A 16,307-nucleotide genomic window follows, 5' to 3' on the forward strand; every position below is an offset into this window, starting at 1 on the left:
ACAACACCATACCATGGTTCTGGCTTCTTTTTTAGATTCTTCAACACACCCTCTGTAAAGCCAATCATGAGCAGCTCTTCTGAGGACTGCAGTTGTGAATAACTTTAAGGGTCTAATCGCATAGTATAATGAACTCTCTATTTATTCAGCAATAAACTAAACGTTGTTTAATTAAAGCAAAGCATAATATTCACAACAATGTAACATAACTTATTACTAAGGTGGTCACTTAGTCTTAAACAAAACATCTTTTAGTATATCTTATAGTCATCTTTAAGGGGTAGCAGAAAATACAAACACCATCCACCCCTAGGTCACAATAAGTTATAATCTCCTCAGTCAATACAGAGTATCCAAGTAAAGTCCTCTTTTATCTTGACTAGAGCCTGGCTTCCAATCATCCTTAAGCCAGTCATCCTTAACAGGTAGCAGAAAGTACAAACACCATCCACCCCTAGGTCACAGTAAGTTATAAATCTCATCAGTCAATACAGAGTATCCAAAGTAAAGTCCTCTTTCATCTTGACTCTAAGCTGGCTTCCAAACCCCACGGCTCCTCCTCCATGGCCAGACTGCTCTCATCTCTTGACTAGATTCACACATAGGCGCATCTCAGCTCATGGAGACTGCTCCACTCCAAGGTCTTCACAGTTTTCTGTTTCTAGGAAAACAAAGCTTAACAGGGCTACAACAGTATTTACACACATTACCAGTGCTATCACCTCAATTCACTTTCTGTCTGAGAAATCAAGATGGAACAACAGATGGGGCTTTTGTCTGAGGAAGTAACACAGATCAACAGACAAAGCACCAACATCACAAACATTCTTTCACTTTGCCTGCTCTGAGCTCTGCTCATGCTCTTATCTGCTCCTTTCTGCGTTCCACCCTTTCTGTGAACTCCTCCTACCATAGGTTCCCATGTGATTACATTCGGCCTATTAAGAGGCAGGGGAGATCTTCAAACTCCCTTAGGCCTATTAAGGGCAATAAAATGTATGCTGTTTCCAAAGATCCTTGATAAAATCAAAGGCACTTGATTAGCTAAAACTCAATCCAGAAAAACAGCAAAAAAATCCTATTTTGCTTGCCATTACACCCTCCTGCTCCCCCTTCCCCTATTGCTTCTCAATTTTTGACCTCATTTGCAATGAGTGTGTGGATATATTTCATGGAAAATAGGTAGATAGATAGTTGCACAACCAATTTAGTTACTGAACTTTGGAGCAGAGTTTTTCACTGTAGCTCATCAGTTCCCATCACTTAAAGAGGCAAGGTCATTTTCTGATTAAGAATCAAATCATTTATAGACAATGACACTGAAGGGTCATTTTTTATCTAGTTCGCATACTTACCATAGGTGCAATATGGAATTAATCCATTGTGTCAATAAAATAACTTACATTTTTCTAGTGCTTTAATGTACAAAAAACACTTTTTATTATAACTGTCTTGTCAAGTAGGTTTTCTGGGCACATGTTGTTGGTGAGGAACCTGAGGTATAGACACATTGCCTTATTCTGGATTACATAGCCAATTGTGGCCAACTTGTCACCTGAATGTGGGTCTTTGGACTCTTAAGTCCAATGTGCTTCCACTTATACCATACTGACCTTCTAATATCATGACTTTTATCAGCTGTAGTACAACACCTTTGGGTAGATTATAGGTACTTGCTTACTACCCATTTCTTGTGATTTTTTTCAATTTTATAGTCAAACCTTAAGATAGTAAATGCATGCTAATTTGCTTAGTTTGCATAATGATAGAACATTTTATAAACCTTACTGGTTGCCAGAGGGCCCTAGAAGTCACCTTTTTTCCTTCCAGTTTTCATTAATTATTGTCATGTTCTCTTGTATGGCCATGGTTATTAACAGATTCTTATCATGACTCCTACTCACTGTTCCCACTAAATTGCACACTGACTTTTGGTGGCAGAATTGCCCACTGTGTGCTGCTCACATTCATGATAGTGAAATAGCCTCTGGCTATGTGACAGACTTCAAGGGCTGATTTTACATGACTCAACTGTGCATTTCTTCAGTGTAAGGGAAATGAAGACAATTTAGGGAACTCATCACTGGTGCTTTCTGAAAAGGAGCCAGTTTTTTTTTTTCAAAGTAATCTATTAATACTTTGCCCTGACTATAGGGTCATCCATGATTTATAGACAGGATGATTTTGTAACATTTCCTCTAGTATGCTTTTTAAGCATATTACAGCTGGAGAATGGGAAAGGAGAGGGTAAAAGGCAATCTAGAAGGTCTCTCATGACTGACTTGTAATGTACTTTGTTTTTTGTACAACCCTGTAGCTCCTGGGATGAGGCCACCCATGGGAGGCCACATGCCTATGATGCCTGGACCTCCAATGATGAGACCTCCTGCCCGTCCCATGATGGTGCCTACTCGGCCAGGAATGACTCGCCCAGACAGATAAGAATAAAAGGAAATCCATTCGTGTCATTTTTTTTATTCCTTGTTCTGATCTACCCAAACACCATGGTGCTGCACCTTCTGGGGTGTTTTCCAACAGCATGGCAAGGAAGATTTGCTCCCACTTCTGTCAAAGAAGAAACCGTTTGGAAGGGAGCAATGGGACAGAAATGCAGCTTACATTTATATTGTGATGTGTAAAAATAAAAGTATTGACTGTTTTAGCTATAGAAGGGTTTTTTTTTTCACTGATTTTTGTTGTTGCAAGATGAAGAATTCTAAATGTGACTTTCCAGCCTTGATGTCTAGTTTATATTCTCTCATTTCATTGTATCTTTTCCCTCTTAGATTCTTGGCCCTCAGCGATTCTTGTCCCTCAGCTATAGAACATTTTCCTAGGGGCCAGCCCCCTAGACAGAGGTTCCTTATGTATTATATGCTTTGTAAATCTAGCACTTGTAGGCTTTTATTGACTCAAAGAATAAATAAAAACACACTTTCTTCATCAGGTCCCAGTGAAATCACTTCGTGTGTAGAATTAGTGTGTAATACTGTTGCTCTTCAACCTGGAATAGGGACAAATGCTACATGGTATGTAGTAAAAAGTATCAGAATTTTACAGCTTTTTTATTCATGTTTCTGGGAATTAAAATTGAGAGAAAAATGATGCATCTAGGCAGAACCAAGAAGACAAAATACACAATGACTTTAAACGACATAAACAGAAAGAACAAAAATGAACACTATGTAATTATAAAGATCAAGCTCATACTCAGAGAGAATTTAATTTGCCTCCTTCCCTTCTTTGTCCGGAAAGGGGATTATGGCTGTGGAATGTTGCATATCCTGTAAGAAACCCTTGGAGTGCTGGTTGCTCTTGCTGAGGTTCCTTTTTACCCTGTTTTTATTCTGTTATAAGAAACAGCTCAAACTGTTCCCTGGGTAAGGGAGGAGGGTGCGTCATGGTTGGAAATGAAGGTGATGTAAAAACAAAAGATAAAGATAAAAATATTTTTAAGAAAAGAAATTGGTACATTGATGCCAGTTGGTATGGCATCCTCTTCTTTATAATGCTGCCCACCACATTTCTGTCCTGGAAAGGCAGTATGCTTGCAGGAAAAAAGCCTGAAATCAAGCCAGAGGCACAGCAGGCAAGGAGCTATGTTTGTATTCTTAGCAGTGAGAATCAGAACCCTCAACAACTGCCATCTGAAATTGCCATTGAAATTGTTGTTATAGAATGATGACTGCTTGCTGTAGAACAGTATTTTAACAGTCTTTAAAAAGAAAACCAAACATTTATTGCTGCATTTTGTTTTTACACAACAATCACTTTCCAGTGGAACCCCTTGCCTAATGTACCTTCCTTTAGAAAAAAGCAAGTAAAACTTTTGACAAAGCAATTGGGGAGGATAGAACATGTAACATTCCACCCTTGTACCTTACCATTTCTTAACACAATTGCTAAAAAAAGTGTTTTAATTGTCATTGGGAAGAAACATTGATCACTCTATTCCATCCAATTTTTCTTGTTATTAAGTATTTTCTTCATTTACATTATTTTAGTTATTGTGTGTATTATTCTCTTTGTTCTGCTTTCTTGATCTGAATCCTTTTTTAATTTTTTCACTGATTTTTTCATAAAAATCTAAGATCACTATGCTATTTATGAAAATATGCAATATACATTTTCTTTTAAACTCAACTATTAGTATTTTGAAGAGGAACTAATTGAGGCAAAGAAAATAATTTTTAAAAGAATAGTAAGAACTTGGTAGCTTTCCTTGTTAAACTTTATGGTGAATTATTTCTTGCTTCCTAGTCTCACCTACATCCTTTATGGGAGAAATATTTGCTTTTCACTTTTGTCAAGTTTTTTCTTATTCTTGACACAACTAATCATAGAAGTCTATTGAGCATATCAGCTGAATTTTTTTTTAGAATGAAAATAATTGGGAAAATGAATTAAATTTCTTAAATTGGCATTTTGGTAGTCTCATGTTTACTGAAGAATTATTTATTTTCTGGAAAAAGTTGAGTCCGCTGTCTCAGTGAATCTTGGTATAAATATTTGCTCTCTCAACAGACATTCCCTGATCCTTCTCAGCAGAGGACCTTGCCTTGCTTTCTACTTTTTTTTGGGGGGGGGGGAGGTGGGGAGAAACTAGAGGCTATATTCTGGAGCCCTTCTCTTCTTTCCCTCAAAACTCCTACATAATCCCTCACTCTCCTTTGCTTTTCTGTCTCTGAGGAAAAACTAGATCTACTCTTTGCCAAGGCTACTCCCTATTCGGTCTTTGGTCCTAACTCCTCCCATCTCTCCCAGGATCCTGCCTCTAAGATCACTTCCCACTTCCCATCCCTTCACATTTTCAATCTCTACTTATCTACTACATAAACATCCAAGTCTCTCCAGTTCTTTAAAAATCTTTTCACCTTCCAGTACCTTGCATTTTCATGCTGCATCTTTCTTCTCTTTCACAGCTAAACTCCTACAAAAAGCCATTTAAAGGTATTGCCTCTACTTCTTCACCTCCCACTCTCCAGCCCCTTGCAATCTGGCTTCTGATTCTACCACTTCACTGAAATTGCTTCCTCCAAGGTTACCAGTGATCTACTAAGTCTACTAAAATCACTACCAATGATTGCTAAATCTGATAGCCTTTTTTTTCTGAATCCTTATCCCTCTTAGCCTCTTTGTAGCTTTGACACTATTGATCGTACTCCTGGATATTCTCACCCTTGGTTTGTCTTTAAAAAGTTAAATTTACTTTTTACTATGAAATTTAACACAAATACAATTATTTTAATATATAAAGAAGTATAACAAAGAAGATTGTCTATGAAACTATGAATTGTTATGTCCTTGACTTTTGGTGGGGGTTCATATATCTTGAAGTAGTATTGCTCTTATGTCAGGTTAGTGACTGTTGCCTTTTTTCTAGAGTGGATGTATCAATTAAGGTCTCCAACAACAATATGCTAGTGTGTCTACTATCCCAGGGACTCTCTGACATTGACCATTTTGTGTGTGTGACCTTTGGGAATTTGATGGGTGCAAAATGAAACCACAAAGTTGTTTAAAATGTGTTTTTCTTACTAGTGATTTGGAGCCTTTGTTCATATAGCAGTTGATAGTGTGCATTTCTTCTTTTGAACCTGCCTGTTCATATCTTTTAATTAATTATTTTTGGAGGCACTTATTGTTACATATTTGTATATACACACAATCAGACCTTTATTGGAGATATGCTATGAAGCTTTTTCCCAGATAACTTTTTTTCTAATTTTAGCCACACTGATTTTGTTCATGCAAAAGCATTTCAGTTTTATGCGATAAGATTGCTATTATCTTCAGCTCTTCAGTCGCCTGCAGGCCTAGCCCACTCTACAAGTCTTGTCAGTCATCCCTCCACCACACCGAAGAGAGCAGCCACCTCCGACAGTAGCCTCCTAATTGGTCTCTCTGGTTCTAGTCTCTTCCCTCGCCATTCCAACCTCTACACGTTTGCCCTATTAATGTATGTGCTGTTCCCAATACCTAGGGTCATTGGTCCGCTCAAGAACGTTCCCTGCTGTTCCAACCGAGAGCCATCTCTGTGGCGACCGCTCCAGACCCTTCTCCAGACGAAGGCTACTACCTAGGGTCACACCATATTCTCGGAGGAAGGCGATTAGGGCCGTAAACAGAGCGGTCCTTCCTCCCTGTCCCACAAGGAGGCATTACGATGGGGGCGGAGAGAGCTCTGGGACCTCTGAGTCGCCTGAGTATCCTCCTGCCACTTGAGGCCACCTCCCCTCGGGCCCTTGACCTTGTCGACACCGCTCCCCATCCCTGGCCCCGTCCCCCGACTGCTCTTCGAGGATCTGCCCTGCTTTGTCCAAGTGTCTGACCACCGGCCAGAGCAGCGCCGGGCCATCCCCAGAATTGCCCTCTGCTCTATTCCCTTTCTCCCTCTCCCCCGGCGCTGTCTGTCCCGGGCGGCTCTGGACACCAACCTCCCCATTACTCGTTCTTGGCCCTCGACCGACCTACCCCTAGGGCCTTACACAGTGTCCCAGGTCCGGGGAAGGTCCCGAGTCCTGGTTGGGCAGCCTTCTGCGGAAGGAGGACGCCGTGAGCACCGGCGCCTTGCTGAGCAGCCTTCCCAAGATGGTCTGTGATGTAGCTCTGATGTTTGTGGCTGGGGATAAACCCGCCTCCATTGAGTAACAGTAACATGAAGCCCCACGTCCTGTTCCATGAGCTACGACAGTTAGACAAGTCCTGACCTTTCTCATCTTGGGAACCCCAGTACTGATCTGACTGCCTCGGCTGGAATGGAGAATTAATGGACTCAAATGGAAAACCTCAGTTTGTTTCCTCATCTGTAAAATGGGAATAATAACCCCTTCCTCTCTGGGTTGTGAGGATACGATTAGATAATCATTGTAAAGTACTTAACACAGTGCCTGGCACATAGATTAAATTCAAAAAGGGGAAACAACATAAATGTTGTTCAACACTGTCCAACTCTTTGTGACCTCCTTTGGGGTTTTTTTTGGCAAAGATACTGGAGTGGTTTTGTTATTTTCTCTCTAGCTCATTTTATAGATAAGGAAACTGAGGCAAACAGGGCTAAGTGACTTGCCCCCAGTCACACAACTAGTGAATGTCTGAGGTTGGATTTTAACTCAGATCTTCCTTACTCTAAGATGGGTGCTCTATTCACTGTGCCACCCAGCTACTTTCCATAAATGTTAGCTATTATTATTTAGACCCTCACCCAAAGGTTCAGTCTGGTCAATCACTTCTAACCCAGAGTCACTGGAAAGCTGGTTCACCACATGCAACCCAGATCCTGGCTCCAAGCAACTACTTCTTATGTGGCTATTGTATAAGCAGGAACTAGAGGGCTATTGGGTTGCCATGTACTGGTCCCTCCATCTAGCACTTTGACTCTCTAGGTCTTCAATCTGTTGGGTGGCAGCTTTAAACGACAAGCTGAATTTATATTTTAACACAGAGGTAAAAGGCAGCAACTGTGAATTCCAAAAGGTTTGAAGGTCCCCTAAGGCCTGTGAGTGGCCAGCTTCGTTTCCCCCAAAACAACAGTGGTTTATCTCAAAAGAAGTTTCTTCATTGAACAAAATGCCAGGAGTGGTTGGATAATGCAGTGCTAAGATGAAATATAAAACATTTTAGTAGTCTTGCAAAACTAGTTTATGTTCTGATACAAGTTTTATATCAGTCTTCCAACTTATTGTAACTATAGTTAAATATTAGCCTCCCACATTTGCTGTAACTACAGTTACTGACTCCTCTAAATCCTGTCAATGAGTGCATCAATTCTTCCATATTTAGCATTTCTTCCTGTGTAGGAATAAACTTCCATGTCAAAAAAAGAAAGAAACAATCTTTTTTCATTCCCTTTTACCTCTGTGTTAAAATATAAATTCAGCTCATCATTTAAAGCTTGTCACCATCTGGTTCCAGCCTACCTTTCCAGATTTATCCCACATTACTTCTTTTCATGCATTCTACATTTCAGTCAAACTGGCCTTGTTCCCCAGATTTGGCATGCCATCCCCCTCCTCCATGCCTTTTCACAAGCTGTCTTCCTTGTCTGGAATTCACTCCCTCCTTACCATCACTTCTTAGAATCCATTGTTGCACTTACAACACAACTTGGGGGCCAGGTGCTGTCTAGTTGAAGAATCCTTTTATAGTCCCCTCCCCCTCAAATTATCTTCCACTTCTCTGAGTAAATATTTGCCTCCAGTAGCACATAAGCTCCCTGAGGGTAGAGATGGCTTTCCTTTTTTTAAATTATTGTTTCCTCAGTTCCTTAGCATCTTCAGTAAAAGATACATTTAAGTATCTTATATACATGGCTCCTGCCTTCATGGAGCTTGTCAGTTACTAATAGGACAAGACATCAACACAGATATAACCATTATACACAATTATATTATCATGCATTAGAGCTGTATTGGCTGGCTGCATTTGTGACTTGTGGGAGTATGATTAAAATTTTGCCCATGCTTTGATAGTAAATGCAATAGCAAGTGAAGACATTTTCTGGAGCATTTTTCCCTGTCCTGATGTTCCATTTCAGAAGCAATAGTTAAGTGAATCTGTGATCTCATCAAGGATGTAAGTCACAGTCCATTCATGCCTGCCCATCCTGTGCCACTCTTGTCCATGTCCTCCAATAAATCCATCCTAGAAATTCTACCTGACATGCTAGGGTCCTTCTTTCTTGTAGATCTCTTGACACATTGTTACTGATCTTGACCTTATTTTTTTTAAGTTTTATCTTTTTTTACTGCAAGACATTTCCTGATATAACAGCAGCCTAATTGAACCCTCCCTTATGACAAAAACATTTAGGTGATATAACCCAGTCCATCTGACCACGAATGCAATGTTCCACACCCACAGCCCCCAACCTCTCTTCAAAGGACCATAGATCTAGAACCAGAAGGGGCTTCAGAGTCTGTAAAACTCTTTTTTTAACAAGTGAGAAAATGGAGGCACAGAGAATTTAAATAAGTTGTTCATGGTTACAGAAGTAGCAAGTATCCAGGGCAGAATTTAAAGCCACATCCTCTAGGCTCAGAATCTAGTGCGTTTACTACTAAACCATTGAGATATTATCTGTGATCATTTCTTTTTTTTCTGGTTGCACATTTCTCTAAAAGGCAGCTTTTATGCCACATCTTCATCATTACTAATTGTTAACACATGACAGCCTGCTTCCAGTCACCATATGCCTCTCCCTTGTCCTTTGGATGATCTTCAACTTCAGTTCTTTGGAGACTGGTGTTCCACTACATAGGTCTACAACATCACTGAAAGAATAATGATACTTTTTTTAAACAAGTATTTATTTCAGTTAGAAACAGGGAGTCATTAAAAGAACTTCATGATGTCCTAAATGCAAACCAGTTCACTCTCCTTTTAGATTCTGAGCTTTTTTCATTGTCTATTTGCAGTCTTCATTCATAATACATGTACTGATATATGATCTCTATTCAACTGCATAGTATACTTTGTACAAAATAGCAATGATAGAAATTGACAAAAACAGGAAGCATCCTGAAAAAAATTTACATTCTTTTGCAAGATCACAAATAGGAGTCACAATGACCCAGAGCAAGGAAATATGGGAAATGATATGTGGGTCCAAGGAGGTAGTGCAGTAGATAGAGTACTGAACATGAAGTCAGGAAGACCTGAGTTCAAATCCAACCTCAGGCACTAGCTGTGTGACCCTGGGTAAGGCATTCTACCTTTGTCTTCTTCAGTTTCCTCAACTATAAAATGGTAATAGTAGTACTACCTACTTCCCATGGTTGTGAAGTTCAAATGAGATGTTTGTAAAGCACTTAGCACAGGGCTTCGTACATAGCAGGTGCTTAATAAATGCTTATTCCCTTCCCTTTTTGAACTTAAGTTGTTTCTATGAGTATGTATTAACTGTGATAAATTGGAGTTGTAACTGTTAACAAAAAATTTTATTTTTAACCCTTCGTTATGAAGTACAGGACTGATTTATTGCCATTGAATTATGTTTGTAAGTATGGTTTTTGAATAAGACAGTTGATTGTAGTGTATGAAAAGAGAACAGTGATGTTCAGTTTTATGTATTTTAATAAAGATGTGGTTTAGTCTTAAGTATTTTAATGAGGTGGCAGGAATTTAGAGAAAGTTGTCTGCTTCCTTCTTTGTGAATAAATAGCTTTAGACACTAGCATACAGAGTATAAATAACCATTAAACTATCATTGCAGTTGCCAGTGTTTTTATAATCCTTCAGGATCACTTCTGAGCTGCCCGAGAAACAGGATGCCAGGCATGCAAGCTTGACCTGATTTAGTGATCTTGTATGGAAAAAGTTTAGTGGTAATTAAACGTTTGACCTAGTTAATTGTGCTTCTAAACACTACTTTAAGAGTTGTATCTCCTGTTCATGGAGAAATATCATAACATCTAACAGGAAAGAGTGGTGGATTTGTAGGGAAAGGAAATGGGTTCAAATTGACTGTGGACAAGTCACCTCATTTCTCTGTATCTTGGCTTTTTCATCTGTAAAATTAGAGAGTTGACCTAGCTGACCCCTCAAGTCTTTTCCGTTCTAAGTCTTTGATCTTAGATATGCTATCTTTGGTGAGGATGAGGGAACAAGACTGGTTTGTATTTTTATTCAAGGTACTTTTTATAAAATTTATGAAAATTCAACTCAAAAATTTATTAACACTAGAAGGACTATATGTGTCAGTTAATGCAAAAATATAATTTCACTTTGAAGTAAAAATTTTCATACTATAATTTCTATTTTCTTTGCCTTATGGATTAAAAAAAGCACTTTGAGGGTGGCTAGATGGCTCAGTGAATAGAGCACTGGCCCTGGAGTCAGGAGGTCCTGAGTTCAAATCTGGCCTCAGACACTTAACACAAAAACTAGCTGTGTGACCTTGCGCAAGTCACTTAACCCCAATTGCCTTCCAAAAAAAATAAAAAGTCATTTGGGGTGACTAGGTGGCACCGTGAGTAAGAGCACCAGCCCCTGAGTCAGGAGGACCCAGGATCGGTTCTGGCCTCAGATACTTAACACCCACACAAAAAAACTGGCCGTGTAACCTTGGGCAAGTTACTTAACCCCAATTGCTTAAAAAAAAAAAAAAGAAAGCACTTTGTCAATTGACATAGCTTGGTCCTTTAATGTTTTTTTTTTTTGAGGAGGGAAAGCAGGGCAATTGGAGTTAAATAACTTGCCCAAGGTCGCACAGCTAGTTAAGTGTCAAGTGTCTGAGGTTGAATTTGAACTCAGGTCTTTTTGACTCCAGGGCCAGTGTTCTATTCACTGTGTCACCTAGCTGCCCACTTTAATGTCAAATTTCAGTTCTTTCAGTGTAAACTTTTACTATTCATAGGGCACTAGCACAGTGCTAAATGCTGGGAGAACAAAGACCAAAAGTGTCCCTGAGCTTGAGGAACTTACAATCTACTTGTAGGATATGACCAATATACAGAAAAGTATGATACAAAGTAATTTGAGAAGAAAGGACAAGCAAATGGTGGGGAATGGGGAATAAGTCAAAGGGGAGAGAGGATTTTAAAAGTTGTACTTTAGCTGAACCTTGAGAAAAGGTAAGGGTTCTGACAGGATTCTGAAGAAGTACGTTTCCAGGAACCTGCCTTGATAGAATACATTCCATTGATAACCTTTTTCACCCTATGTTCCTTTCACACTTAGACAATTAGCTTTTTTATAGTAAGTTACAGATATACAAGATGTTCCAAAAGTCTTACTGCAACTCTAAGCTTTAATCGATTAGAACTGCAATGAAACTTTCAGGACACCATATATTAACAAATTATTTTCTAATTGTTTCCAAGAGGCATCATGGTGTAGTGGATACAGTCCTGGGCTTCAAGCCAGAAGATCTGGCTCTGAACTCTGCCTCTGATATTTCATAGCTGTGTAATCATGTCAAGACTCAATTTCCTCATCAGTAAAATAGGCATAACAATGCACTTACCTATTTCTCACAGGTGGTTATGAGGAAAGCACAACATAAATGTGACCTATTTTGCTTCACAGTCAAAGGTCACCAGCAAAGGAAAATAGTGTTTGTGGAGCTCTTTGACAGATTAGAGCACAAGAGAAGGAAAGAACTAAGAGTGAAAAGAAAAAAAAGAAAAAAATGATGCATAGGATAGGGAGTTGTAGAGATGGAAGCAGTGCTAGAAAAATTCACTTGTGGCCTTTCCTTCCTGAGCAATGCATCAAGGAAAGTCTGAGCCTTATTTTCCTTTTTCAGAAAGCCAGCAGAATCATAACCTCCACAGATTCTGGAATCAGGATAGTGAGTTCTGTTCTCTACCTCCCTGTCAATCATGCAGCTTCTATAAAACACAACTATTTGACCTAATTTTTTATCAGTACTGTTAAGCAATTGAATAATGATTAATAAATCAATATCAAACTGGAGGACTCTCTAGCACCCTATTCCTGTCTCTCCTACTCCCCCACCTTTTTTTTAAGCAATTGGGGGTAAGTAACTTGCTCAAGGTTACACAGCTAGTTATTTCTGGGTGTGGTGCTAAGTATCTGAGCCCAGATTCGACCCAGGTCATCCTGACACTGGAGCCAGTGCTCTTACCCGCCAAGCCACCTGGCCGCCCCTAAGCAATTGGGGTTAAGTAACTTGCTCAAGGTTACATGGCCAGGTGTTCCTACTCCCTTTTTAATCATTCACTTGAAGTTATAAGTACCCTGCTTATAAAGTATGTGAATGACATGCCACTAAAAAGAATAATTAATATAGATTTTAGAATTAAGCTACCTTAAAAAAAATCCCAGTAAGCTAGAATTATGGGCTGACTCTAATAAGACATTTAACATTAATGGATTTAAAGTCTATGTAATTAAAACAGCACTAATCCATATCATATCCTCACACAAGCTATTGATGCCAAAAAATTGAAAATGGAAAAGGTAAAGACAGTGACTTTGGTTATTACCATGTCTCACAAAAGTTTAGCCAATTTGAAGCAGATACCATAACAAGGAGGCTAACAGAGCCCAGAAACGATCCTAGCCAGCCAATACTTTAACTGTTAATCAAGCAGAATGACAGGCAACCAAAGGCAAAACCAGATTAGTGTGTAAACTCACTGGTAAAATATTGTGGGGGAGGATAGCAGAAAACCAGGAGTAGTACTCCTAAATAAAATAATGAAGAGCTGTAGAGGAGAAAATAGAAATATGATCACAGTAGTGTAAAATCCTCCTAAGTTAGAATATACAAGACCATTTTTACAGGAAAAATCCTGGACTCCTCACTATCTCTCTCACTCCCCATGTCCAATTTGTTGCCAAGACTTGTCAATTTCACCTTTTCAACATCTCTTGAATATGGCCCCCTCTCTCCTCTGACCCTGTTACTACTCTGGTGCAGGCCTTCATCACCTCCCTCCTGTACTACTGCAATAGCCTGTTGGTAGGTCGGCCTACCTCAAGTCTCTCCCTACTCTAGTCTACCCTCCATTCAACCACTTTAGTGATTTTCCTAAAGCTGAAGTCTGATATGTCACTACTACCCCTTATCAGTAAACCCCAGTGGCTTAGTATTACCTGCAGTAACAAATACAAAATGCTCTGTTTAGCATTTAAAGCCCTTTATAACCTTGCCCCCTCCTACTTCTCCAGTTTTCTTATGCCTTACTCTCTGACATGTTTTCTTAAATGTAGTGACACTGGCTTCCTGGCTGTTGCACAAACAAGACACCCAATCTCTTGGCTCCCATAATTTTTTCTGGCTGTCTTCCATGCCCAGAATGCTTTTCCTCCTCTTCAACTATTAACCTTCCTGGCTTCCTTTAAATCCCATCTAAAATCCCACCTTCAGGGACGGCCAGGTAGCTCAGTGAGTAAGAGCACCGGCCCCAGAGTCGGGATGACCTGGGGATCGAATCCTGGCTCAGACACTTAGCACCCACCCAGAAACACCTGGTCGTGTAACCTTGAGCAAGTTACTTAACCCCAATTGCTTAAAAAAAAAAAAATAAAATCCCACCTTCTTCAGGAAGCCTTCCCTAACTCCTCTTAATTCCAGTGCCTTCCCTCTATTAATCATATTTTTATCATATCTATATCTATATATATCTTGCTTTTTATACATTTGTTTGCATGTTGTCTCCCCTATTAGACTGTAAGTTCCTTGTGGGCAGGGGCTGTCTTTTGCTTCTTTTTGTTTCTCCAGCACTTAGCACAGTGCCTGGACGTAGTAAGTTGTTTATTAAATGTTAATTGATTGATTGAATCTAGGGGGACAACAAATAAAAAATGGAACAGATTTATTAGTTCTAATAATCTATTCTAGTCATCAGTGTGGCTGATCATCATCAAATGCCACGTTTGACCTCTATTTAGGATTTTAAACTGGTATCTATGATGATGTGGAAATCTCAGGAAATGAAATTGGGGAAAAAAATTGCCTGGCCCAAACTAAATACACACAGAATAAATTCATGCTAGAAGCCATCACAATTCTGAAATTAGTGAAATATCAGTTTTCATGATATCTCAAAAAGGGGAAGATACCAAACAATTGGAAAAATGAATGATAGTATTACCAAAATAAAGTTCTCAAAGTGGTATCAACTACTAATCTATGTGTTTACTTTCTCAAGTACACTTAATCTTTTATATCAAGGATTTTTTATGAAAATTAGAAGGGAATAGGAAGTGGTTCACAGATCATCTTCTACAGCAGAGCATAACTTCATATTTTATTTTGTTTAGTCATTTCAGGCACATCCAACTCTTTCTGAACTTATTTGGGGTTTTCTTGGCAAAGAGACTGCATGGGTTGCCATTTCATTCTCCAGCTCATTTTGCAGATGAGGAAACTGAAGCAAACAGGGTTAAATAACTTGCCCAGGGTCACAGCTAGTAAGTGTCTGAGGTCTGATTTGAACTCAAGAAGATAAATCTTCCTGACTCCAGGCCCAGCACTCTATTTACTTAGCTGCCTTATCTTCACATATACACAGCTTAAAAGATATAGTCATAACAGGATCCCAGCACGTTCAACATTTGTTGATTACTATCACCCCACCCAAATAAAAAAGGCTCTTTAATGCAAAATATAGCCTTAAAGTCTCTCCTCCAATAAGCAGTTTTCTATGTATGTTTTAAGATCATACAAGATCCCTTAATAGATTAACATAACATAGCATAGCATAACATCAGCACAGAGAAAACTTTGTTCAGGGAATCAATACCAAATGAGGCATAAAACAGGAACTTTCTCACCTCTGTATCTGTTCCTAAATGTCCACTTCACTTTCTGGATTACAGTCCTTGAGATCATGTCAACAAGAATCAACAAGTATTTACTAAGCACTTACTACGTACCAGGAACTATGCTAAGCTCTGGGAATAAATAGGAGGGGGAGGAAGGAGGGAAAGAAAGGGAAAGGGAGAGGGGAAGAAGTGTACAGGGGGAGGGAAAAAGAGAATCCGCCTTCAAGGAGCTCACATGCTAACAGGGAAAGACAAATAAAAGAGAGCTGAAAAAACTGGGGAAAAGGGGGAAGGAAACTGAATGGGTTCATGTTAGAAAAAGTTCCATGGAGATGCGTCATAGTACAGCCTTGAGGGCATGTGCAGATATTCTCTGCTTACTTCCAATCCAATCATGCATGTAGGCTTGGTGATCCTACTTCTAGCTGTGAGTGCCTGAAGAGCTGGTACTGGGTGGTGGTGATGAGTCTTTTACTTGACTAAAGAGCCAGAAAGACTGGTGACTCTCTAGTTGCTGAGCCAAAACTGAGTATACATACAAAATGAGTAGTTCTTTTGGTGCACCATTTTTGCCCTTTTCCCCCCTTTCTGGCTGAGAGTGAACTGCCAGATGGGGTGGGGGACCAGGGCCTGTCTCCACAAGTGTGCTGGTAAAATTTAATAATTAGTCCTCTAGAAAACACACGTAATTTTGGGTATAGCTTCAAATTGCTTTCCAGAATGCCTGGACCAGTTCATAGCTTTACCAATAAAGCCCTACCAATATATTAAAGTTTAGTCTGCAGTATTAACATTTTCTCCATCACCTTTTCAAGTCTAGACAAGCAACAAAACAATAAATGAAGTGCTGAATTGTTTGTTACAAATTAATTTCCCAGGTGTAAATGGTCACATAGAATTTTTTTCATTTTTCTAATGCTTTATTAACTTCTGATTTACATCACTGATTTCCACCAGATATTGAGTTAAAATTTTCTCCCCGTTTTTCCCCTACCCATTAGCCCAGAATAGCAGTCCCGCAGGATATCCCCTCCTCCAATCTGCTCTCTCCCATATCTTCTCCTATACCC

The 16,307-nt window shown here is 39.4% G+C and overlaps 1 protein-coding gene and 1 long non-coding RNA gene across 2 annotated transcripts in view; one reads left to right on the forward strand and one right to left on the reverse strand.

The window, feature by feature from the left end:
* SNRPC (small nuclear ribonucleoprotein polypeptide C) overlaps positions 1–2,948 on the forward strand; it is a 32,093-nt gene extending 29,145 nt beyond the window's left edge. The window contains exon 6 of the mRNA XM_069073490.1: positions 2,318–2,948. Coding sequence (XP_068929591.1) covers positions 2,318–2,442 — 125 coding nt within the window. The 3' untranslated portion in view covers positions 2,443–2,948. The remainder of the gene's footprint in view (positions 1–2,317) is intronic.
* Positions 353–15,663, reverse strand: LOC138150104 (uncharacterized). The gene is made up of 2 exons (XR_011165512.1): positions 15,247–15,663; positions 353–661 (listed from the first exon to the last, which is right to left on the reverse strand). It is a non-coding gene; the product is annotated as an uncharacterized lncRNA (long non-coding RNA).
* Between the last annotated feature and the right edge of the window lie 644 nt (positions 15,664–16,307).

Source organism: Petaurus breviceps, unplaced genomic scaffold (genome assembly GCF_028583685.1).
Source record: "Petaurus breviceps papuanus isolate PSGF00001 unplaced genomic scaffold, PetGlider_PUasm1.0 90865, whole genome shotgun sequence".
In the NCBI taxonomy this organism is placed as follows: domain Eukaryota; kingdom Metazoa; phylum Chordata; class Mammalia; order Diprotodontia; family Petauridae; genus Petaurus; species Petaurus breviceps.